This window comes from Triturus cristatus, chromosome 2_1, assembly GCF_964204655.1.
Source record: "Triturus cristatus chromosome 2_1, aTriCri1.1, whole genome shotgun sequence".
Lineage (NCBI taxonomy): Eukaryota > Metazoa > Chordata > Amphibia > Caudata > Salamandridae > Triturus > Triturus cristatus.
Window position 1 is genome coordinate 368,756,374 of NC_140581.1, and position 25,759 is coordinate 368,782,132.

A 25,759-nucleotide genomic window follows, 5' to 3' on the forward strand; every position below is an offset into this window, starting at 1 on the left:
GCAGCCGGTGGGACACCACGGACAGCCACGCGCGGCACGCAGCCAGGCGCCCCGGGACGGGCCCGGGGCGGACCGGTCGCCGGGCCCCCTGCACGGGGGGCCAGGCGCGCCGGCGGCGTACCTCCGCGGCAGGACCCGGCCAGGGACCCTGCCGACGGGCGATCGGGGGGTCTGACCTTGTGGGGGGACGAAGGGGAAGCAGAGCTCACCCTGCGACGGCCCCAGCCGCGTCCCAGGGAAAACCCCGGGGCGATTGACGATCGAGCGACCCTCAGACAGGCGTAGCCCCGGGAGGAACCCGGGGCCGCAAGGTGCGTTCGAAGTGTCGATGATCAATGTATCCTGCAATTCACACTAATTCTCGCAGCAAGCTGCGTTCTTCATCGACGCACGAGCCGAGTGATCCACCGCCAAGAGTCACAGGCAACTTTTCCGAAACGTTCGCCCACCTGCGGGCGCAGGAGAGGCGGGAGGAAGGCGACGCCGTCCGTCCGTCGCCCGCGCGGCGAGACGGCACGGGCGCCCCGTTCAAGGCTTCCCCTCTGGGAGTCAGACAGCACCGTCGTGGTGGGGAAAATCCATTGCCAGGCGCTCGGCCCGGGAGCCCGCCCCACCCACCCGGGGGCGAGGGAGGGGGCTCCCGGAGCGACAGGAGCCGGCAGCCCCGCAGCCGCCGGTCCCTTCCGGGGTGGTTAACCCGGGAGGGACCACGCGAGTCTTCAAACCCCTCAGGCCCGGCCGCACGGGACCGGGTCGGACCGGGTACCCGGCAACGAGGGAGGGTCGCTCCACCTGCACATCGGCCGTCCGTCGCCGGATCGGCCCCGAGCCGTGCCAGCAGAGGCCGGACCCACCACCACCACCACCACCCTCGCCTGGGTCGGAGGCGCCGGAAGGGAAGAGCCGGCCGGCTCCCCGTCCCGCACGCCTCCCACCGAGAGGAGCCGGGGTCCCCTCGCAGGCCCTCGGCCCCTTCTCTTCCAGGCCATCCTGCCGCGCAAAAAGGGCCGCTCCTCGGACGCCCGAGACCCGGTCAGATCGGGCCGGGTCTCTCGGGACGCCCCAGAGGGCCCAGCCGGCGCCAGGGCCTTTTTTCGAGGGAGGGGTGGTGCCAGCCACGGGATGCTGCACTGCCATTCGGTTCCGTGCCGGGTGAGCTTCGGGTTCCGTCTCGGAGAGGGACAGGGGATGGGGGCTGCTCCCCGTCCCCGGTCCCTCGCTCGTCGGTCGGGGCCTTCCCCGGGGGGAAGGGGCCCACCGAAGTGTCCCGGTCCTAATCCCCCAGCGCCCCATGCGGCCGCAGACCGCTCCGCCGGCCGGGGCGCGCCAGGGCAGGGCCGGGCCCTGTGCCTACGGTGCGTGCTCGCAGGAGGCGGGCCGAGGGCTTCGGGCTGGCGCCGTCGGTCGCTCGGGCCGCTCCGCCGTTAATGATCCTTCCGCAGGTTCACCTACGGAAACCTTGTTACGACTTTTACTTCTTTTAGATAGTCAAGTTTGATCGTCTTCTCGGCGCTCCGCCAGGGCCGTTGCCGACCCCGGCGGGGCCGATCCGAGGACCTCACTAAACCATCCAATCGGTAATAGCGACGGGCAGTGTGTACAAAGGGCAGGGACTTAATCAACGCGACCTTATGACCCGCACTTACTGGGAATTCCTCGTTCATGGGAAATAATTGCAATCCCCAATCCCTATCACAAATGGCGTTCAGCGGGTTACCCGCACCTGTCGGCGAAGGGTAGACACACGCTGATCCGTTCAGTGTAGCGCGCGTGCAGCCCCGGACATCTAAGGGCATCACAGACCTGTTATTGCTCGATCTCGTGTGGCTGAACGCCACTTGTCCCTCTAAGAAGTTGGACGCCGACCGCTGGGGGTCGCGTAACTAGTTAGCATGGAGGAGTCTCGTTCGTTATCGGAATTAACCAGATAAATCGCTCCACCAACTAAGAACGGCCATGCACCACCACCCACAGAATCGAGAAAGAGCTATCAATCTGTCAATCCTTTCCGTGTCCGGGCCGGGCGAGGTTTCCCGTGTTGAGTCAAATTAAGCCGCAGGCTCCACTCCTGGTGGTGCCCTTCCGTCAATTCCTTTAAGTTTCAGCTTTGCAACCATACTCCCCCCGGAACCCAAAGACTTTGGTTTCCCGGAAGCTGCTCGGCGGGTCATGGGAATAACGCCGCCGGATCGCTAGTCGGCATTGTTTATGGTCGGAACTACGACGGTATCTGATTGTCTTCGAACCTCCGACTTTCGTTCTTGATTAATGAAAACATTCTTGGCAAAGGCGCAGGGGAAGCCTCCCCGGACTATCCGGACCCCTTGTCCCGGGCACCCTGCCACGCGGCAGTCCCCGGGACAGGACCGGGGCAGCATCCGGGCCCGTCCAGCTGCCGGCTGAGGACCGAGAGGGGTCCCAGAGTACCCTGTCCCTAGTAATCCGGAGGAAGGCTACATAGCGGTAGGGCTCCTGCCTGAACCATGGGCTCGGTGGGCTCTCTGCTTCCCGGGGGCTGGGGGACAGCGGCTGGGACTCGGGCACGGGGAGGACCGACGGAGCTCTCGGGCCCGGGCGCCCCGGGGGTAGGACTGTCCGGGACCTGTGGAGCCCGTCCCTGGGCACTTTGCCACGCCGCGGGCCGGAGGAGTGAAGCCTGGGAGGATGTTGCCCGGGCGTAGCCCATCTGGTCTCCGGCAAAGAACCGCCAGCCCCGGAGGGGTCTTCCGGCATACCCTGCCCATACTAATCCGGAGGAAGGCTACCCCCCTTTCTTGTAACCCACGCGCTCCGAGTGACGGAGGGGACCCTAGGCGCGGACGCGCCCGGCCTCCTGGAGCCCTGGCTGGTATCCGCGAGGCGAATGGACCCTCATCGGGACTTCCAGGCCGGCCCGGCCATCTGGTCGCCCTATTGGATAGCATTGCGCGCGACCAGATGGCCGAGGGGAGAGGTGCAACCAGATGGACGGGACTGACAGGACTCCCATCTGTCCAACCCCGAGCCTTCGCGCTAGGGTTCCCGCCTGCCCACGCAGGGCTCCGTGCCTGCAGGGCTCCGTGCCTGCAGGACTCCGGGGCTGCAGGGCTCCGGGCCTGCAGGGCTCCGGGCCTGCAGGGCTCCGGGCCTGCAGGGCTCCGGGCCTGCAGGGCTCCGGGCCTGCAGGGCTCCAAGCTGCAGGGCTTTGGGGCTGCAGGCCTCGGTGGCTGCAGGGCTCCGGGGCTGCAGGGCTCCAGGGCTTTGGGGCTGCAGGCCTCGGTGGACGCCCGGGGGACCCATGGAGCCCGTCCTGGGCACTTTGCCTCGCCGCGGGCTGGAGGAGGGAGCACCGGACGCCCCGGGGAAGTGTCGTCCGGGCTTGGCCCATCTGGTCCCCGCCTGAGAACCGCAATCCCCAGGAGGGGTGTCCCGGCATACCCTGCCCCTACTAATCCGGAGGAAGGCTACCCACCTTTCTTGTAACCCTCGCGCTCCGAGTGACGGAGGGGACCCTAGGCGCGGACGCGCCCGGCCTCCTGGAGCCCTGGCTGGGATCCGCGAGGCGAATGGACCCTCATCGGGACTTCCAGGCCGGCCCGGCCATCTGGTCGCCCCATTGGAAAGCATTGCGCGCGACCAGATGGCCGAGGGAAAGGTGCGACCAGATGGCCGGGACCGTAAGGACTCCCAGTTGCCCACACCGAGCCATAGCGGTAGGGCTCCTGCCTGCCCTTGCAGGGCTCCGGGGCTCTGCACCAGGGTCCCTTGTCCCGGGCAGATGGACACTTGGCAGGCCGCAGGACGTGGGATCCCAGGCCCTGACCAAACATCAGGAGGCCCGGGGCCGGTCCCTGCTTCTCAACGCAGCCAGGCCGGGGAGATAGGGGAGCCTGCCCAAGCACGAGGGGCCCCAGTCCCGGGCACACGGTCCCTCAGGTTGTGCGCTCGTTTTCAACATTTTTTTTTCAAAATTCCGCGAAGAGGCCTTCCGTAAATTCCGCCCAGCCCTAATTACGACCTCATGCAGCTTGCCTCTCAGATGCCATAAATATTCCTCATGGCCGACGCGTTTCGAGGACGCCGCCTCTTCTTCATGGGCTCTGGAACATGCAATAGAGGCTCAGATCACCACATTTCCGGTATGCTTTTTTTCAATTTGCCTTAATTGGCTTTTGCTTCGTGCATTTCATTAAAGCATTTTGGGTATTGTAGTCCCGTGAGGTGAGTCATTATTACATACCTATAGTAGGTTCTATGCATTTCTCATATTAAAAGCTTCGTTTATATATATATATCAAGTTTTGATTTTACAAGATAACTACCAAGTTTTCTAAGTTTGCAGGATGGTAACAGGATTGAATTATGTAAGAACAAATAAAGGAAAGTTAGATGTGAACTAATCCGGTGTATTTAATAACCAAGATAAAACAAAGGAATGGTTAATATAAATAATTCTATCTATACTATGGATTATTAAAAGTGAGTAATTTGCGGAACATTACACTCAACTCAAAAAAAGGCATTGTGTATATATATATATATATTTGTCTGTGTGTGTTTATATATATATATATATATATATATATATATGTGTATGTCTTTTTAATATTTAAGTTTACCTTACTAGCAAGCTACTTATATTACTGATATTAAATATTAATTGAGCATGTTCCTTTCTGAAAATACGTTCTACACTACATTTCCAGACCAATTTTGTTTTCGCATATCGCATCGAATATGAATATTCCTTTGAAGGTGACCTTTAGTTAAAGACAAGGTGTTTCTTTTCATTAGCTGCCCTTTTCTTGTAAGTCTAACTAATAATGCCCAGTGTCTCGAAGGGTGTTAAAACGAGAACATTTACTGCTTAACCAAACTTGGTCTCAGAACGATGATGCTTAATGCTGTTGTGTTGAAATGTCTGTTGCTCTAACTTGGGACACCCTTGCACATTTTCTGTTTGTTGCAAACTACATATATGAATCAAGTATACCACTTGAGCTGCGACAATATGCTCCTGTCTTTTTGAGGATAGGTTTCGTGGCACTGAGTTTCAATTTGCTAGAGGTATGTTTGCTTGTGAATATAAATACCAATGCTTTTTTCTTTACCATTCTTCCTTGTCTCCTTACCCAAATGCTTTACTAGATTTGCTGCTGTTATTTTACTAAACTGAAAGCATAAGTGTTTAACCCATGCAAAGCCAGTGAAACTTGTTGGGAGGAAGTCTCCCATGTCATTTACAAACTGTGGCATTGGAATGAGACCTGGTAGTCTTTTACTCCTAGAGAATTCTTACTAAAACTGTTGGGAAAAGCAAACCATAGCAACCAGTATGTAAGCCTCTTAATCAGTATACACAGTTTGAATAAAAAAATATGCTACGCAAATTAAGGGAATTATTTGTAGCATGTGTTGGCCGTAGATACATGCTTAGCCTGCCATAGTGTTTGGCTTGGATGTTTAGAACTTGTTTTTATTTGAAGAAATCCTTCGAGTCATTAGGCATGGTGACTCCTATAGTTGGCTCATTTGTTAGATTGTTTTCATCCGCCATCGGACGTCTATCTCAGAGCTCTATTACTGAAGCTTCGATATCTGCCACGAGGCCGTTCCAGTACCCTTGTTCATCAACCGACGATGGAAAACTCAACAACGACTAATACTTAGTGGTTTTCTTTCAACGTTTTCAATCTGCACACCTGGGCTTGGACATGGTTCGACTTTGCATCCATTTTCTGCCACCACCTTCGTCTACTCGACGACTCAGATGGATGGGTAAGACACTTTTTAGTTTCTGTCCCAAGTGCCATGCCAAGTACATCCAGGCAGGATCAGCAGTCTCTCTGCAATCTCTGCCTATCCCCAGATTCACGTTGAGGTGTCATGACGCGTGCCTTCCCTTTTGATCCACAAAGACTCTTCGGCAACGGAGGGAATGTCATTGTTCCCCCTCCACCATGCAGGCGCACCAAGCTGACGATCTTCCCGATATCTTCGGGGAGCAGTCAATGGAGCTGGAGGAAGAACTCAAAGGTGCCGATACACAGGCTGTGCCTATGGACATCCCCATACTGCTGGCCAACAGTGCTGACGGCTCTGACCTGATCCATCCACATCAAAAGGGCACGTGAGTAAAAAGGCGAAAGCCGGACAAACCCCCTCAAAACCATGTGAGGTGGCTCACAGAACCCCACTGCTATCAGGCCATAGTGGTACCCGAAAGCAGGCAAAAGAGCGTACACAAGTCCCTCTACCTACAAAATGTTCAGCAAGTGTCAGTTGAAGACTTTAAAAGTCGCCTTGATGATGTATTGAAAAAGCCAAATTTGGCAGTCGTAATGCACCACAAATACCCTCTGCGTCGAAAATGCCGAAGACCAAGTCAGAGCCCAAACAGCAGCCCGTGGAGCCAACTCTCGAAAAACTCCCAAGACCAACCTGATAAAAGGCAAAAAGCATTACTCATATTCCAGACACTGGCAAGGTAGTGGCAAAACCGCCTCTTCCAACAATGAACACGCTTCCTAAAATAAAAAAGACTTTGAGGGACTAGTTCATGGGGTCCGATCCACCCAACGTTCCAAGGATAAAACGTAAAAATATGGACACTCGCCCTATTCTTCCTCCAATTCTACCTCCTTCCACCCATATTTCCCCTCCTCCACCTCTACTTTCCATATTGCCACAACCAGCAATATAATCACTTCATACCCAATCACCTGAGCACCTTCCTACAGAACAACCATATGCATCACCCGCACAGTCATCAATGGGTGACGTTGCCACAGGAGATATTACACTATATGATGCTTTATAGTTTCCAAGACCCTGATACTGTCCATGATCCATGGGATCAATATGATGTACACCCTGTGGATGACACTGAAGCTGACCTATACCCCTTTAAACCCTCACCACCACATGATACAACCTACCATGAGGCACTTAGTAGGTCTGCACATTATCATAAAGTGGTTCTCCATAAGTTGCAGGAAGAGCATGACTTCCTGGTGGAAACACTAAGCAAGTCTTAAAGTATCTTTCCTATGTTGAAAGGGATGTTTATATTCACAGGAGAAATATTTATGCAGCCAGTCAAGTCCACGGTATTAATACCAAGGGTTGACAAGAAATATAAGCCATACCCCCCAGATCCCACATAAATTTAAGGGTCAAGTTCCCCCCGATTGTTTAATAGCTCACAGTGCCAAAAAAATAGCTAATTCTAAGGGCACTGGAGATGCTCCTCCAATAGACAAATAGAGAAAAAATTATGATGCGGCAGGAAAACGTGTTGTCGCACAAGCAGCCAATCACCTTCCCATAGCAAATTTTTTCGGATTACTTTCCCGCTATAATAGCCCATTGGGAAGAGATGCAAGAACTACTTCAGCATATTCCTGACCAATATCGGCAAAGGGGGACTCAGTTGGTGGAGGAAAGGAAAAGAAATTCCAATGCCACCATACAATTTGCACTAGATTCAGCCCATACAAGTGCAAGAGAGGTCACTACAAGTGTCATTGTTAGGCCCCATGCATGGCTTGGAGTCTCCAGATTTAAACCTGATGTCCAACAACATTTACTTAATCTATATTTTGATGGCGACCATTTGTTCGGACCACAGGTAGATAAAATGTTAGAGAAAAAACTTTAAAAAGAGAATGACACTGCCAAAGCCATGGGTGTACTACAAACCTTTCAGCCCAGGGGCACCTTTTGGAGAGGAGAGTATAAAGGCACCTCAAGACCTGCCACATCTACAGACACCGGCAATGCTCAAAAGCAGCAAGGCTTATACCAGTTCCAATATACATGGATGACTTACTACAGATCACATTATAATCGAGGCAGAGGTTAAGGTTCCACCTCCAAATGCACACTACTCCCACTTAACAGTGACCCTCTATGCCGCCCTCTTCAACATATAACACCAGTAGGGGGACGGCTGCAACAGTACCAATTGTACTTGGCACAAATTATCATTGATCAGTGTGTCCTTCCCATCATAAAGGATAGGTACCGCCTAGAACTTACAACAACCCCACCCTCAATACCACCACGAACACAGAATGTCACCAGAACAACTTGCACTCCTCCTAGAGGGATACTGGATATACTTCATTTTATTCAAAAAGAAGGGCATTTAAGGCCTATTCTCGATCTCAAGCCACTCAACAGGTACATCTCCTCAGAAAACTTTCACATGGTCACACTGCAGGAGGTGATACCATTGCTACAGCGAGGAGATTTCATGACAGCCATAGAACTTAAAGGCGCCTACCTCCACATTCCAATATACCAAACACATCAACACGATCTCTGTTTTCTAGTCTATGGGCAGCACTATCAATTGCATGTTTTGCCATTCGGAGTAACTACTGCACCAAGAGTATTTACAAAATGCCTCACAGTGGTGGTAGTTCATCTCAAAACATGTGTTCCCAGGTCTAGACTATTGGCTCATCAAGTGTGCCATCAGCCTACAATTCTGCAGGACACGCAAAGTAATCAATCTTCTACACAAATTAGGCTTCACACTCAATACAGCAAAATCTCACCTCCAACCCTTTGCAAGTGCAGCCATTCTTAGGCGCAACATTAAACTGTTACAGCCAAAACCTGTCCCAGTACAGACATGGTCCTAGAGTTTCAGTTAGCATTACCTCTTTCAAGCGCATCATCACAGTGAAAACAGTCGTACGTTTTCTCTTAATGATGGCATCATGTATATCCTTGCTCCCAAACGCATGATTACATATGCGTCCCCATCAGCGCACTCTTCAAACACAATGGTCTCAAGCGGAGGAGCATTTCCAGGATCTAGTGTTGATAGGGCCAGTAACCCATCTCTCTCCGTGGTGGAAAAGCAACTATCTGTTGCAGGGTCAGCCCTTCAAAGCCCAATTCCGTGAATCACCATTACCACAGATGCATCCCTACAGATTTGGGGGCCCACATATGCAGCGCCTCACAGTAGAGGGCCCATGGTCACCAACTCAAAAACACTTTCAGATCAATCATCTAAAATTTCTGGCAGTTCAACCAGGTCTAAAAGCTTTTCAGGACCTTCTTCACAACAAGGTAGTTTTGGTACATAGCGACTACATGACTGCAGTGTATTATGTTAAAAAACAAAGGGACTTACACACTCAACATTTCTTCCTCATAGCAGAGCAGATATGGCATTGGGCCGTACATCACAAAATCTACCTCCTAGCAGAATACCTACTGGGGTGGACAACAACTTCACAGATATGCTTAGCAAAATGCATCAGCAAGTACACGAGTGGGAAATCGACAGCACACTTCTTGACTCATACTTCCAGCGGTAGGGAACCCTGGAGATAGACCTCTTTGCAGCAACAACAGAACGCAAAATGCCAAAGCTTCACCTTCAGATTTCCTCACCAACAATCCAAAGGCAATGCTATATGGATCAAATGGTCAAGGATATTTACTTGTGCTTTTCCCCCTCTCCAACTCTTACCTCATGTGGTGCAAAAGCAAACACAAACATCCCTCATTCTAATCCTAATAGCTCCAACATGGGCATGCCAAGCATGGTTCACAACCCTACCACAACTATCCATATTATCTCACGAAAGGTTGCCTCTCTGACCACATCTTCTAACTCCAAACAGGGGAGGGTAATGCATCCAAATCCCCAAAGCTCAAGTCTGGCGATTTGGCTCCTGAGGTCTTAAAATTTAGACCACTTAATCTCCCACAAGAATGCATGAACATTCTAAAACAATCCCGTAAACCAACTACGCGTGCATGTTATGTGGCTAGATTGAAAAGATTTGTACATTACTGTTTAGACAAACAAATGCAACCACTCTGGCCTACTGCACAGGACCTCATTGGTTATCTTTTTCATTTGCAACTAGCAGGCCTCGCAGATACATCTGTTAGATTACATTTAGCAGCTCTGGTTGCTTAAATTTATAACAGAAAACATAAATCACTTTTTAAAGTTCCAGTAATCAAGGAATCTATGAAAGGACTAAAAAGATTAATTCCATCTTTCACATCACCGGCACCAGTCTGGAATCTTCATATTTTGCTCACTAGACTCGTTGGACCCCACTACATTCTTATGATCTACAGTTCCTCACATGGAAGGTAGCTTTTTTGGTTGCTATCACATCCCTTAGGAAAATAAGTGAACTTAAGTCGCTCCCATTGGAAGAACCCTTCATCCAAATCTATCAACAAAATTAGCAATTCTTTGTAACCCAAAGTTTCTTCCAGAAGTGGTTCCCACAATTTATGCGAATCAAACAATGGAATCAGTAATCTGATAGACCTTTAGCTGCAGATTCCTTACCTTTTGAATTTCCCAGGCCTCAAGCTGTATCTGGAAACTTTTGCTGAGCAATACCCCTTGCGCGTCGTCGGGAGGCTCTATTCGGCTCCGCATGACGTTGTTGACGTCATTAGCGTCAGTTATGACGTTGCCGTACCGATATATTGGCACCATCCAGGCACGCAGACGTCAGTTTTTTTTCTTTACGTGCCCGTTAAGCGCTGTTTCAGGAAGAACTACCCCTCTGTCGCTTTTTGACAGGCTTTTACTCGTCTTTTTGTCTACTTCCAGATTTTTTTCCATCATGTGCATAGATATCATCGAGGAAGACGGGATTTAAGCCATGCGGACCTGTTGCATGATGTCAGTCACCAAACCCCAGCTTGTCTGCCTATGGTGTCTCAAGCTCGAACACGATTTAAAGTCGTGCTCAAACTGTCGGGCCATGGCTCCTAAGACTTTATGGGAGCCGGCTTTAATGCTTCTTGCGAGCCGACAGCCAACACCGTCAAGTGAGACTTTGTGGAGGTCCCGGTCCCGATGGAGTAAGAGAAGTTTGCATTACCGCTCTCGGAGCCCAAAGTTCCCTCCGTCCCAATTAAGGTCATCAGGACACTCGGGGAAAGAGGCACAAGAATAAGAAGTCCAAGCGTACTTAATCTTCACCTCGACTGTCGTCCGACTATGCCAGTAAGGAGCACAAGCTCTAGGCACTGTTCCAGGGAGCCGGAGCCATGGTCGACATAGCACCTCTCTAGTTTTCCAGGAGCCGCAGCAACACCCGCTCAGATCAGAGTTCTACAAGGCCATGCGCCGCGTATTTGACCGTACTGACCCCTCTGGTGAGCTTTCGGGCCCGCGGGGTTGAAAGAGATGCCGTTTGCTCTGGCCATGGCGCCGGTGGTGCCTCAGATCCGATAATGGATCTGGGTAGACGCCTTTGTGACCTCCCCCGACGTCCGGGTCTGACTTCAGTGCCTGCAGCCCCATCCTTATGCCTGACACTGATTCAGACGTCCATTCTGACGTCGATTTAACCCAGATGTTCTATGTTATTGCCTGAACACTTTGTAGACGTGGCTCAGGAGAAGAATGGGAGGGGTCTGTGCACCCTCTGGAACACCAGGATGACACTGCAGAGCAGTTGGACTGGTATTGGGTGCTTGGGGAAGCCAGTGGACTAAATACTGCTCCAGATACTGGCTTGCTCGCTCCGCCAACTGTGGCTATAGAGGAGGGGGGCATCTTACGCCAGGGTCGTTGAGGGAAGCCGAGGTCCTTGGACTGGAGCTGCCCTCAGTGGAGATAAGGACTAATTTCCTGATTGAAGTGCTTCAGCCTGGGGCTTCCACCTCAGAACACCTTTTGCCTCTTTATGAAGCGCTTACGGCTGTCCTACTAGGCACTTCGTCCAAGTCTAGCACAGGGGCTCCTGTGAATAGGACAAAAGCCCACCTTTACTGCCCAGCTCTGGGCGACCCAAAGTTCCTCAGCCAACACCCCACCCCAGAATGTTTGGTGGTGCAGGCCTCTGTGTCACAGGATTCGTTCCCTTCTGCTTCTCCGGATAGGGAATCCAAGAGGCTGGATTAATTTGGGAAGAAAATGTTTTCTTCTTCCAGCCTGGCATTGCGGTCTCTGAATTAAAGCGTTCTTATTGGGCCGTTTCTCCTACTCCCTTAGGCAGACGGTTGCGCAAGTGCTGCCACAAGTCCTGGAGGAGGCCTGGGTGGTGCGCTCTCAGGCAGTTAAGGCAGCAAAATGCACCATAAGGTGTGGCATTGATACAACTGATTCGCTGGGTAGATCAATTTCTGCAACAGTGGCCTTGAGACGCCATGCCTGGCTTAAGACAACTGGCATCTCGGATGATGTTCATGCAAATCTGATGGACATGCCCTTTGATGGTACCTGCCTTTTTGGAGAAAAGGCAGATTGGGCCCTAGTGAGATTCAAGGACTCCCGACCTATGGCCAAATCCTTGGGCCTCTCTTCTACTCCTCGTGTCCAGTCTACCTATCTCCCCTTTTGTGCCAACGGAGGTGGTTTCCAGCCGTGTCAGCCCCATCCCAGCCACCATCCTGCACAGGCTTCCCAAGCCCATGACTCCCGGTCCTGCCAGGACTGTCGAGCCATGGCCCCGAAGGCCTTGATGGATTGGCGCTGGAAGCTGCTGAAGGTCCAGCACTCGTCCCAACATCGCTCCAGGTCCAGGGACCGTTCCCGGGACCGCTCGCAGAGACGCAGGCGACGCTCCTCGGGGTCCAAGTCTTCGCCATCGGATTCCGGTAAGCGACGACATAAAAAAGTCAAAGAAGCGTGTTCACTCTCCGACGTCTGATGCGGACGAGGGGGACAGGGGCTCTGCCCCTGTGGCTTCTTTGGAGCCATGGAGTCCCGCGGCCTACCCGCCTTTCCCGGGTCCGTCGGCGACTCCCGAACAGGTTCAAGAGTTTCTTGCCACCATGGACCGCTTTTTTAAGCCTCTGGCTCCCGCTGGTGCACCTTTGGGCCCCACGGTCCCGTGTCCAGATCCTGTTGGCCCGCCAGCACCGCCGGAGGATCAAGCCTTGGCGCCACAGGATTCTCTGCCATTGGCTCCTGCCCCGGCGCCACGAGGTCCGGTGCTGCCGGCTCCGGCGCCGCCCTAGTCTCCACCTCCGGTGCTGCAGTGGGTGCCGTTTGTGGTATTGCAACAAACAGGGTGCGTGGGGTCCTGGACCCTACGTCAGGAGGATCTGCAACTCTGGACATGGCTGGAACATCAAGGCATTACCTTGGTGGTTCAACACCTGGCGGCTTCTCTGAACGCCAGGGCGGACAAACTCAGCCGTCGGTACTTGATGGATCACGAATGGCGTCTGAACTCTGACTTGGCGCAATGTCTCTTTCAACAGTGGGTGAGCCTTGGTTAGATCTATTCGCCACCGAAGAGAACGCGCAATGTCATCAGTTCTGCTTGTTGGAATTTCCAAGGTGTCACTCGTTAGGCGACTCTTTTTGTTGCAAGTGGAGTTGCGGTCTGTTGTACGCCTTTCCGCCTATACCACTTCTGCCCAGGGTGCTGAAGAAGATTCGGCGCGACCGGGCCCAAGTCATTCTTGTGGCTCCGGATTGGGCACGAAGATACTGGTATCCCGAGGTACTCAGCATGGCGATCAATCCCCCGATCCGACTGCCTCTTCGTGAGGTTCTTCTGTCGCAGCAGCAGGGGACGGTCCTCCACCCGAACCTGTCCAACCTCCACGCGTGGAGATTGAGCGGTGACAGTTGACAGCTTTCGATCTTCCTCCCAAAGTCTGTGATGTCATTCTGGCAGCCAGGCGTCTCTCCACTAAAATGGTATACGCCTGCAGGTGGAACAAGTTTGTGGCATGGTGTACAGCGAAGGCTGTGGATCCCCTTTCTGCCCCTCTTTCTGAAGTACTTCTGTTCCTTCTTTGTTTGGCCCAGCAGGGCTCTGCTCTGAGCACTCTCAAAGGTTATCTTTCGGCCATCTCCGCCTTTCTATGGCTTCCAGATCAGACTTCTCTTTTTAAGTCCCCGGTTGTTAACCGTTTCTTGAAAGGCATAACGCACACTTTTCCTCCAGTGCCGTTCATAATGCCTTAGTGGGACTTAAACCTTGTCTTGACGTATCTGATGAGCGCTCTCTTCGAGCCCCTTCATAACTGTCTTTTGCGTCTTCTCACTCTCAAGACGGCTTTCCTGGTAGCTATCACCTCTGCCAGAAGAGTGAGTGAGCTCCAGGCTCTTTCTTCCAAGCCTCCTTTCCTTTCTGTTCATCCGGACAAGGTGGTTTTAAGGACCCGTCCTTCTTTCTTGCCAAAGGTTGTCACGCCCTTCCATATCGGGCAGACCATCATTTTGCCCACCTTCTTTCCGCATCCTTCAAGGGAGGAGGAGAGGCTTCACCGTCCGCACCCGAAACATGCTCTCACATCCTCTCTGATGCGTACACAGCAATTCCGGGTGGCTGACCAGCTCTTTGTTGGCTACGTGGGCGCCAAGAAAGGTCGGCTGTGCACAAATGGACTGTCTCGCGGTGGGTCGTTCTGGGCATCAAAGCTTGTTACTCCTTGGCTAAGAAGGAGCCTCCTGTGGGGTTGCGTGCCCATTCGACCAGGGCGACTGCAGCCACTACTGCTTTGGGAAGCGGTGTTCCCTTGCAGGACATTTGTCAGGCAGCTACGTGGGCCTTAATAGTCAGGTCCGGAGAGAAGGCTTCTTTGGCCGTTCTGTTCTCCGTGACTTTCTGGTTTTATCTGTTCGCAGACCCTCGGCCAGGGTTGGTATTGCTGGGGTATCTATTCTAAGGTAAGGAATCTATCACTAACGTGTCTCTTTCAGATGCACAAGTTAGTACTTGTGTAACGATATATCTGTAGGAAACATTAGTTAGTGATAGATTCCTTACCGCCCCACCCGTCCTCCCTGTTCATGCGAACTGATTCTAGGGTTAAGGTCTTCCCTCTTTCAGGGCCCTAGTTTCATGGCACCAGTCGTCAGTTTCTTGCATGGCTCTGTGTTCCTGACGCGGAAAGTCGTATACAGATCTGATGTCAGCTCACATGGGTGGCGACTAAGTAGTCTGCGTGACGTCATCCCGGTGCTTACGACGCCAGTGACGGACGCGGAGTCGCAGGACGCTACCTACTGACGCGCAATGGTACTGCTAGCAAAACTTTCCTGATCCAGTCTGATGCCTGGGGATATTCTAAGGTAAGGAATCTATCGCTAACTAATGTCTCTTATAGATATATTGTTACACAAGTCATAACTTGTGCTTTGGCAGCCAGGTGGCCCTCCACTAAGACATTATATGCCTGCGGTTGGCATAAATTTGTATTATACTGTATGGAAAGGTCGATTGACCCTCTTCCTTCTTCTCTTTCCACTGCTTTCCCAGCAGAGCTCTGCTTTGGGAACTCTCAAGGGTTACCTTTGTGCTTTTTTGGAGCTGCCAGACCAGCTCTCTCCAAGTCTCCAACTGTACACAGGTTTCTAAAAGGCCTGGCTCACTTGTTTCCTCCCATGCCCTTTGTTATGCCACAGTGGGACCTTAATTTCGTCCTCACTTAACTAATGTGTGCTCCCTTTGATCCTTTACACAACTGTCCCCTCTGGCTGTTGACCATCAATAAAGTCTTTTTAGTGGCGATTACATCTGCCCAGAAGGTGAGTGAGTTGCAGGTGTTATCTAGCATGCCTCCTTACCGCATATCTTTTCCAGACAAAGTGGTGCTTCGCACCCGGGCTTATTTGTTTTTTACCGAAGGTTGTGACCCCATTCCATCTGGGGCAGTCCATCTCATTTTCCACTTTCTTTACTCCCCCGCATCACTCTGAAGAGGAGGAGCGTCTCCACTGTCTTGACCCAAAAAGAGGCTTGTCGTTCTACCTTTACCGTACAAAAGAGTTCCTGGTGGACGACCAACTCTTTGTGGGGTATGTGGGAGCTAAGAACGGAAGGGCAGTGCAGAAAAGGACTATCTCTTGTTGAGTTGTTCTCTGCATTAAGATCTGCTATGCCTTTGCAAAGAAGCAGCCACCTGAGGCATTAAGGCCCCATTCCCCCTGGGGAAAGGCTGCGACTACTGCCTTGGCTCGGGGTGTCCCAGTTCTGGACATTTGTCAGGCAGCAACGTGGGCATCTTTGCACACGTTTGCCAAACATTACTGCCTGGACAGTCCTTCCTCAGAGACGGGCATTTTGCCCGTTCAGTCCTGCAGGACTTCCTAGTTTTAGGTATTGGTCCTCAACCCCATGGTATGGCTTGGATATCTAATTCAAAGTTAAGGAATCTGCAGCTACTAATCTCTATCAGATGAACAAGTTACTTACCTTCGGTAACGCATTATCTGGTAATACCTCATATCTAGCTGCAGATTCCTTACAGCCCCTCCCTTGCCTACTCGCTTTGCGGACTAATGTTGTAGGGCTAGGACTACTCCACTTTCCAGGGCCCTAGCTTTGCACACGACTACGTCAGTTACTTTGTGGCTCTGCGCTTCTGACATAGAAAAAAACAAAAGTTCTAATGTCCGCGTCTATATAGGTACAGGAACATCATAACCAACGCAGACTACGTCATGCGGAGCCGAATTTAGCCACCCGACAAGATGCGCAAGAGGTATTGTTCAGAAAAATTTCGGGGTCTAGCCTGACGCCTGGGAAATTCAAAGATAAGGAATCAGCCGCTAGATAGTCTTTACCAGATAATGCGTTATTGAAGGTAAGTAACTTGTTCTTCCCTAATCCACTTTCAGTAGCAGACTGAGCTCTAAACACGCTCAATGTTAAGAGTATTAATGTATTTCATAGAGAGACCTTAACCTTTTTCTAAGACGCAACATCTTTGTTATTGGTTTTTTCAAAACTCTAACAAGGTTCCCCTATTTCCAAAGCTGGAATAACCAGATGAATAATTAGATTTATTCAAATTCGCTAATGCAAAGCAAAATCATCACTACTTGTAACTCCACAAGCTCACTCCTCACGGAAAAAAGGAGCCTCAATGGCTTTTTAGGAAATATCCCATTGGCGGATATTTGTAAAGCGGCTAGGTACATGGAATAACACACACATATTCACAAAACACAATTGTGTTCACGTCTTAGCTAATTAACACGCTAGAGTGGGTAAAGCTGTATTATGAACACTTATTGTAACATCTATATCAACCACTAGATAACCACTTCTTTTTTTAGCACTGATTTACATTTGATGTTAAGCATATGTATCTATGGCCAACACATGCTACGAATGGAATATGTTACTTAACCTGTAAGCAGCTATTTGTAGTGTGTAGTGCCATAGATTCATATGTATCCACTCTCCTTTCCGGAAGCTACTGGTTGACGGACGTATTCCATTATCAAAACTTTACCTTATCTAATCTTTACTCGCATGCTCATCCTGTCGGTCACTATGCTGCTCCTGTCCTAGGCTCACCCAATGAGCTAAAAATAATCTAACAAAGGAGCCGATGACCATGTGCAATACGTACTATAGGAAGAGTCACCATACCGTGTGACTCGAAGGACTTATTCGAAGAAAAACAAGTTGAAGACGTCCGAACCAAACACTCGATTGCAGGAGCTTGCTAAGCATATCAATCTACAGCACAACACGCTATGAATAGATGCTTGCAGGATAAGTAACATTTCCCTTATTTGTAATTATCTGCTTTTTTGTTTTCTTTTTCCTAAGATCCTTTGAAGTCGGATGAAGATGGGGAGAATGGTGATAAACCAGGTATGACAATTTCCTTAACTTATTCAGTAGCTTTGTTTACTACCACAAATGCAAATTTACTCCTTCATTTTCAAGTCATTTTTATCAAGTTGTATCATATGTGTAAAGTCACATGTACATGCTATAAATGGGGCATAGATGAGTGGAGAAACACCTTTACTTAAATCATTAACCTACCTTAAATCATTAACCTTGTGGAGAAGTGTGGCCCAATGGTTAGAGCGGCAGACCTCGATGCAGAGCACTGGTCCAGGACCAGGGTTCGATTTCCGCCGTGGCAGGGTCTCGGGCTATAAATTCCTCGGACCGGATATTCTCGCCTCAGTGCCTATTCTAATCATGGGTCCCACGCTGCAACTCTGGGCAATAGCTTGCTTAATCTCCACAACGGCCCCAACAGCGCTGGGATGCCTGGCTTCACCATAGGGGTGCCCAGGAGTGGACACCTCACATGGAAAGCCAGGAAGGGTTCTTTCAGCGGCATGAGTACAGCGCTGAGATACCCGTAGTGGTGATCGGCGCTATATAAATACCTATACATTTACATTTACCTTAACCTACCTCCCATTCACGTCCTATCTGCTCATATACCCAATTCCCCACATACTGACATGCTTATTGTATCTTAATCCTTTTAGTTACTTTTGCTTATGTCTTGAGATTCAAAGTTGATAGTTTGACAAATAAAAAAAAGTCCAAAGACTTGAAAGTTTTCTTTTAAAGCTTACCAAACGCCCTCATTAGCCCTCGGTTCCACTAGGAGCACAATTTACTGTTACCAACTTAAGCCCTCTCACTTCTTGACTGGGTAAGATAATAATTTTATTGTCTTAGTTTATTAAAGGCGGGGTGCTACTATGGGGTCGGGGCAACTAAGAAGAGGGTACTAGGAGTTGGACACTGAGAAAAAAGGATCCCTGAGTGTTGATGGAGTCTTGCAGATTGGGTGTTGACAGATATATTTGCGGACAAAGGAATGGTAGATGGCTGAAATGGGAGAGGGGGGTTAGTGATCCAGAGAGGATGGGGAGAGGGAGATGTATGGAATGTAAAGGTAAGTGTTGCTCTTTCTCATCTGTCTAGCTACTCAGATTGACAGGAACATTAGATCCTTTGTTCATCCCATCAGTTTCATAGTTGTCATGCCTTTTTCCGTAAACGATGCAGGGATGAAAATAAATTGTTAGACAGTTCAGTGTTATGTTTTGGAGGGGGCAGTGTGCTGGGCATTTTGATGTCTTTGGGCCCCCAACCATTGCTCTTTTGGTTGGGTTAAGGTGGAGATCAGAAGCATCTGGTCTCCGGAGCATGCCCGGCTCCATACTAGCCTTCTGGAGCTGAGAGCTAGGGAAGCTGGTGAAGGTGCTGCTGAACACTACCACTACCATATGACACAGGAACAAACAGGGCAGGATCGGGGACCCTTTACCAGGAGGCTTGTCTCTTTGGAAGTGGCTGGACCACCAGATCTTTTTCTGTTGGCACACCATCTAGCAGGTTCACTGAACCACAGAGTGGGCAAATTAATCTGTTAGCACCTTGCAAATACCTCTTCTGCCCTAGGTACTGAAGCAGATTAGGACTGATTTAGCTGGATTGGGCACGGAGAGTACAGTATCTAGAACTCCTGGGTATAAACATTTGTTCTTTGATCAGGCTGTCTCTTCGGGAGTACCATCTCTCGCAGGGCAGGGCTCTGCACCCAAACCTGTGTACCCTATACCTCCATATTTGAAGATTGAGCAGAGGCCATTGAGGGCTTTCAGCCTTCCTTCCAAAGTTGTGGGTGCCATCTTGGCAGCCAGATATCCCTCAAGAAAATCTGTTTATGGTGCTATTGGGCTTCATATCTGAAATAAACACGTAGTGATAGATTCCTTACCTTAGAATTACCCCCAGGCGTCAGACTGGATCCAGAAAGTTTTCGTCAGCAGTACCCCTGCACGTCCTGTGGCTCCACGTCCATTGTTGGCGTCGCGGTCGGCGAGATGATGTTGCGGCACCTACTTAGACTCCGCCCTCGCACGCTGATGTCAGTTGTTTCTTTTTCCGCGCCATCAAGCGCAGATCCGGTAAGAGTGGTACCCTCAGCCACTTTTTGACTGAGTTTTTCGATTCCTGTTTGTGTCTCTTTTTTGAGTCGATCAACTTCTGATGCCATAGGGATGCCCGGCTTAAAGTATTGCGGGGACTGTCATCATATGATGTCGGTGACGGATCTGCACCGCATGTGTCTCTTATGCCTGGGGCGCGACCACGACCCCAAATTGTGCCCCGACTGCCGGCCCATGGCGCCGAAGACTTTGCGGGAGCGGTCCCGATAGTTGCTTGAAGTCCGGCAGTCAGCACTGTGTCGCTCAAGGTCCCTGTCCCGTGGGAGGTCCAGGGACCAGTCGCGGAGCCATCACCATCGTTCGTCAGGATCAAAGTCTTCGCACTTGGGGTCAGATAAGACGAAGCATCACAAGAAGTCGAAGAAGCGTCATCGCTCACTGACTTCCCCTCGCTCAACGTGGCTGAGGGTGCAGGTGGTGCCTCCCCCGCGGCTCCGGCTGAGCCTACGGTGTTGCTGTCGGCCTACCCGCCCTTCCTGGGTCCGTCGGCAACTACGGCCCAGCTGCAGGGATTTCTGTCAGCCATGACCCGCCTGTTTGGGCCGTCTGGTCCTGCCGGCGTGACAAGGGGTCCTCGCCCTTCACGGTCGGCGGCTCCGGCTACAGCATCACTGTCTGCTCCGGCGCAGCAGGGCTCCCAAGGATCCAGGCTTGGATCACGGTTGACCTCATGACACCTACACCGACGTCGACCATACCGGCACCACCTCAGACGTCGCCCCCTGCACCGGACGACTCCAATTCTGACGCCGATTGGACCTTACTTTCCCATTGTCTAGCTTCCTCATTTTAGGCCTGTTCATCAGCCTTCGGAGGAAGAGGAGGACTGGGAGGGGTCTGAGGACCCTCTCACAACTTAGTGTGAGTATGACCCGGACTGGGCAGAGGAACTGGGAGATGCCAGAGGTCTGGACACCTCTCCTGACCTTGGCATGCTCACTCCTACCGTGGCTATGGAGGAGGGTGCAAGTTACGCAGTCGTGTTGGGTAGGGCGGCCGAGGCCCTCGAACTCCCTTAAGTGGCCATCAGGACTAACCTACTGACAGTAGTGCTTCAGCCGGCAGCTACCTCTGCAGAGCCACTGCTGCCTTTTGATGAGGCACTTTCTGATGTTCTTTTGAGCACCTGGTCCAGGCCATCACCTCCACCACTGGCGCACCATCACTTCGAACATGTGGGTTTTACAAATAGTCCGAAGGGGCTACTCCCTCTCCTTTGAGACTACCCCTCCAGCCATGCCACCCCAGTACCACTGCATGTCAGGGGATCATTTGGCACTTCTTCAACAGGAAGTTGCTGCCCTCTTACCCAAGAGGGCTATCGAGCGTGTTCCTGCGCCAGAAGTAGGACATGGTGGTGGTCCCACTACTTTGCCCGCCCAAGAAGGACGAAGGCCTGCTTGCTATCATGGACCTCAGGGACGTCAATCGCTTTCTCCGGAAGGAGAAGTTCAAGATGCTAACCCTCGCTCCGGTGTTGTCTGCCCCAGACTTTGGAGACTGGATGGTAGTGTTGGACTTGCATTACGCATATTTCCACATTCCTGTCCTGCTGGTTCACGGTAGGTGACAAGCACTTTCAGTTTACTGCGCTCCCCTTTGGCCTTACCAGTGCCCCTCGGGTGTTCACGAAAGTGATGGCGGTGGTCGCACCTCATCTGCGCAGATCAGGGGTTCCAGTCTTCCCTTACCTCGATGACAGTCGTCTCCCACCTCCAGACTACGGCCGACCTCCTGTATTTGCTGTGGTTCTCCATCAATGTGCCAAAGTCGCACCTGATTCTCTCTCAGAAGCTCCTCTTCATCGGAGCTGTTCTGGATACGACGCTGTTTCGGGCCTCTCCTCCTGAACGGCGAGTCCAGGATATTCAGGCTATGATTCCGATCTTTCAGTCTCAATCCTGGGTTTCGGTCAGGATGACCCTAAGGCTGCTGAGCCTCATGGCCTACTGCATCCTGCTGGTCACTCATGCCTGATGGTATATGCGGGATCTGCAGTGGGCACAGCATCAGGGGAACCTGTCCAATTACATCCAGATCTCGGAGGGCACTGCACAGCAGCTCCAGTGGTGGCTCACGTACAGGCATTGAGTCCAAGGCGGATCCCTCTCCCTTCCCCAACCGGAGCACACAGTAGTGACTGACGTGTCCCTTCTAGGATGGGGGGGCCACATGGGAGAGGCGGAGATCAGAGGCCTCTGGTCTCTGGCGGAGTCCAGGCTCCATATCAACCTTCTGGAGCTTCGGGCAATCCGACTTGCAATCAAGGCATTCCTTCCCTCTGTGAAGGGCAAAGTAGTGCAGGTGTTCAGACAACACCACTGCCATGTGGTACTGCATCAAACAGGGCGGGGTGGGGTCGTGGACCTTATGTCAGGAGGCTCTGCGCCTCTGGACATGGCTGGAACAGCAGGGCATTTCCCTGGTGGTTCAACACATGGCAGGTTCACTGAATGCCAGGGCGGACAAACTCAGCCGCAGTTGCATGTTGGATCACGAATGGTGTCTTCACTCGGACGTGGCGCAAGGTCTCTTTAAACAGTGTGGAGATTCTTGGTTTGATCTATTTGCCACCGTAGAGAACGCGCAATATCAGCAAATCTGCGCGTTGGTATTTCCAAGGCGGCATTCTCTAGGCAACGCTTTTCATCGCGAGTGGAGTCGCGGTCTGTTGTATGCCTTTCCGCATATTCCACTTCTGCCCAGAGTGCTGAAGATCAGGCGCGACTGAGCCCAATTCATTCTTGTGGCTCCGGACTGGGCTCGAAGAGTTTGGTATCCCGAGCTACTCAGTATGACGATCGATTCCCCCGATCAGTCTGCCTCTTCGGGAGGATCATCTGTTGCAGCAGCAGGGGACGGTTCTCCACCCAAACCTGTCTAGCCTCCACCTCTTTGCGTGGAGATTGATTGGTGGCAGTGTATTCCTTTCGACTTGCCTCCTGAAGTCTGTGATGTCATGTTGCCAGACGGGCGTCCCTCCACTAAGTTGGTATACGCCTGCAGGTGGAACAAATTTGTAGCATTGTGCACAGCAAAGGCTGTGGATCCCCTTTCTGCCCCTCTTTCAGAAGTTCTTCTGTTGCTTCTTTCTTAGTCCCCTGTTGTAAATAGATTCCTCAAAGGTATTACTCATCTTTTTCCTCCTATTCCTTTCGTAATGCCACAATGGGACTTGGAACTGGTTCTTACATATTTATTGATCACTCTCTTTGAGCCTCTTCACAACTGTCCTCTTCGTCTTCTTACTTTGAAAAATGCTTTCCTGGTTGCCATCACCTCTGCCAGGAGAGTGAGTGAGCTCCAGGCTCTTTCTTGTAAGTCTCCTTTTCTATTTGTCCATCCGGACAAGGGTGTGCTCAGAACACGTCCATCCTTTCTGCCAAAGGTTGGGCAGACCATCACTATGCCCACCTTCTTTCCGCCTCCGCATCCTTCCAGAGAGCACGAAAGGGTCCACCGTCTTGACCCAAAACATGTGCTCTCATTTTACCTGAATCGCACACAACAGTTCCTGGTGGATGACCAGCTCTTTGTTGGCGCCAAAAAAGGTCGGCCCGTACACAAGCGTACTATCTCCCGATTGGTCGTCTTGTGTATTAAACCCTGTAATTCTCTGGCTAAAAAGGAGCCTCCGGTGGGAATGCAAGCCCATTCTACCAGGGCGACGGCTGCCACTACGGCTTTGGGACGTGGTGTCCCCTTACAAGACATCTGTCAGGCAGCTACGTGGGCCTCGCTGCACACTTTTACTAAGCACTATTGCCTATACAGCCAACTCCAGAGAGACAGCTTCTTAGGCCGTTCTGTTCTCTGGGACATTCTGGTGTGATCTTGGTTCGCAGACCCACCACCGGGGTTGGTATTGCTGGGGTATCTATTCTAAGGTAAGGAATCTATCACTATGTGTTTCTTTCAGATGAACAAGTTACTTACCTTTGGTAAAGATATATCTGTAAGAAACATTAGTGATAGATTCCATACCGCCCCACCCATCCTCCCTGTTTCTGTGAACTGATTTCTAGGTTTAAGGTCATCCCTTTCAGGGCCCTATACAACAGTGGTCAGTATCTTGCATGGCTCTGCGTTCCTGGCACTGAAAGTCGTGTACAGAACTGACGTCAGCGCGCCAGGGCGGCGTTTAAGTAGCTGCCGCAACGTCATCTCGGTGACTACGACGCCAACGACGGATGCGGAGCCGGACGATTCCACCTTCCGACACGCAGGGGTACTGCTGACAAACTTTCCGGATCCGGTCTGACGCATAGGGGTAATTCTAAGGTAAGGAATCTATCACTAACTATTGTTTCTTACCGAAGGTAAGTAACTTGTTCTAATGGCCTGGTGCATTGCTAAATAAACTGACCTAAACTCCATGCCAAACTGTTTGGAGGTCTCTTCTTTTTGTTGTCTCTCACTCAGCAAAGCCTTGCTTTGGCCACTGTTTTTTAAAAATGTTTACTAACCATCAAAATTCGAAATTACACGGCACTGACTATGCATACATATTTCGAGTCTAGAGCATACATGGGTACAAGCATACAGATATTTCCGACTAACAACAATGACTATGGTGCAAGTTGGTCTTCTGAAACAGGATCAAGGGGGGGGGGGGGGGGGAGTACAGATACATCCACGATAGTTATTCCATGTGTTCCATATAGAGGACCATTTCCTGTGACATCCATGGGAGGCATAGACCATTTTTTCCCTGAACATACACCAGTCCATGTTGTTTTTTCGAGGAGTCCACCACAGATGCGAGATGTTGCGTTTGGCTATCATTTGGCCCAGCGTAGCCCAAAGCTGTTGAGGTCATCAGGCTCCCAAATATTCAAGAGACATCTCAGCCTCTGGCCATATGACTACCCCCGACACATGACTCATACATTCGTGCACTCGTGACCAATAGGATTGGATAAGGGGGCACTCCCATATTATATGCATAAATGAACCAAGCTGCCCACTTCTGCGCCTGCAGCTGCCCTCATCTATCTTTCCCATTTTAACCAGGGTTGGTCCGGAAACATATATCCTGTGTAGAATCTTTAACTGGACCAGACGCAGTCTGGAAGAGTTTGCAACCTCCTTTGGGTAGGCCAGAGCCTCTTGCCACTCCTCCTGGTACATCTCCAGCCAGTCTCACCCCCAGCGCTGTCTCAGGAGTATCAGAGGATATTGAGTGTTGTTTATCAGCTTTTTATACCTCAAAGATGTAACTCCATACGGCAAATAACCATCTAAGAGTCTGTCCTCTAGTGGCGAAGCGTCAGGTTGGGAGGTGTCTTTAGGTAGATTTGACTGTAGTGCGTGTCTGATTTGCAAGTAGCTGAAGTACGCTAAAGTCTGCGAGTTCGTGGCTCTGGTGCTGAGCGACAAACTGTATCATCTCACTGTTTCCCCACAGGTCTCTGATGATGTAGAGTCCGTTCAGATCCCACTTGTCAAACCCTTTCGTGGTACTCATTGTACCCAGTCGTTCTGAATCCCATAAGGGGGTGGCCAGAGTGAATTTCTTGTCCCACCCCAGACTCTTACTAGCCACGTGCCAAATTGCCACTGAATGTTTAGTCGGTCCTGTAAGGGGATACCTCTGTCGCGTAGAGTAGAGAGCTTTGTAATAAGTATCCCCCGGTAATAGACATTTGTCAATCCTATATGCAGGGTCGGCTCCAAATCTATATGTACAGTGGTTTATTGCCGCCAGGTGTGCGGTCCAGTAGTATCTTTTTATGTCAGGTTGACCGATATCCCAGTCGTACCAACCTAGGACCAATTTCTGCAGCGCAATACGAGGCATTCCATCCCACTACGGATCTCTCTGCAGGTTCTCCATCTCGCCAAAGTATCTGGCTAGGCCTAAGTCGAGGGAATTTGCAGAGCGTATAAGAAACGTGGCAGTGACATCACTTTGAATAATGCGCGCCCTTCCTAGTAGCGAGAGCGGAAGTTTCTTCCAAGTGGCGACATCACATTTAAGCCTGTTGAGTGGGGAGAGTAGATTACGCTCATATCGGATTCTGGGGTCAGCTGCAATAAAGATGCCCAGGTAGCGGAAACCCTCCTTCGCTATTTGCATAGGACAGTCACAAG

At 51.0% G+C, this 25,759-nt stretch overlaps 1 protein-coding gene, 1 non-coding gene and 1 pseudogene across 5 annotated transcripts in view; 1 reads left to right on the top strand and 2 right to left on the bottom strand.

Moving 5' to 3' along the window:
• DDX4 (DEAD-box helicase 4) overlaps window positions 1-25,759 on the top strand; it is a 1,682,862-nt gene that overhangs the window by 1,064,424 nt on the left and 592,679 nt on the right. For all 4 annotated transcript variants that reach the window (XM_085631316.1, XM_085631317.1, XM_085631319.1 and 1 more), the window contains one exon: window positions 17,508-17,552. In XM_085631316.1, coding sequence (XP_085487442.1) covers window positions 17,508-17,552 — 45 coding nt within the window. The remainder of the gene's footprint in view (window positions 1-17,507; window positions 17,553-25,759) is intronic.
• LOC146865319 (5.8S ribosomal RNA) lies at window positions 266-419 on the bottom strand. Its single transcript, XR_014977479.1, has one exon. It is a non-coding gene; the product is annotated as a 5.8S ribosomal RNA (ribosomal RNA).
• Window positions 1,434-2,125, bottom strand: LOC146865320 (18S ribosomal RNA; annotated as a pseudogene; the record flags this gene model as incomplete).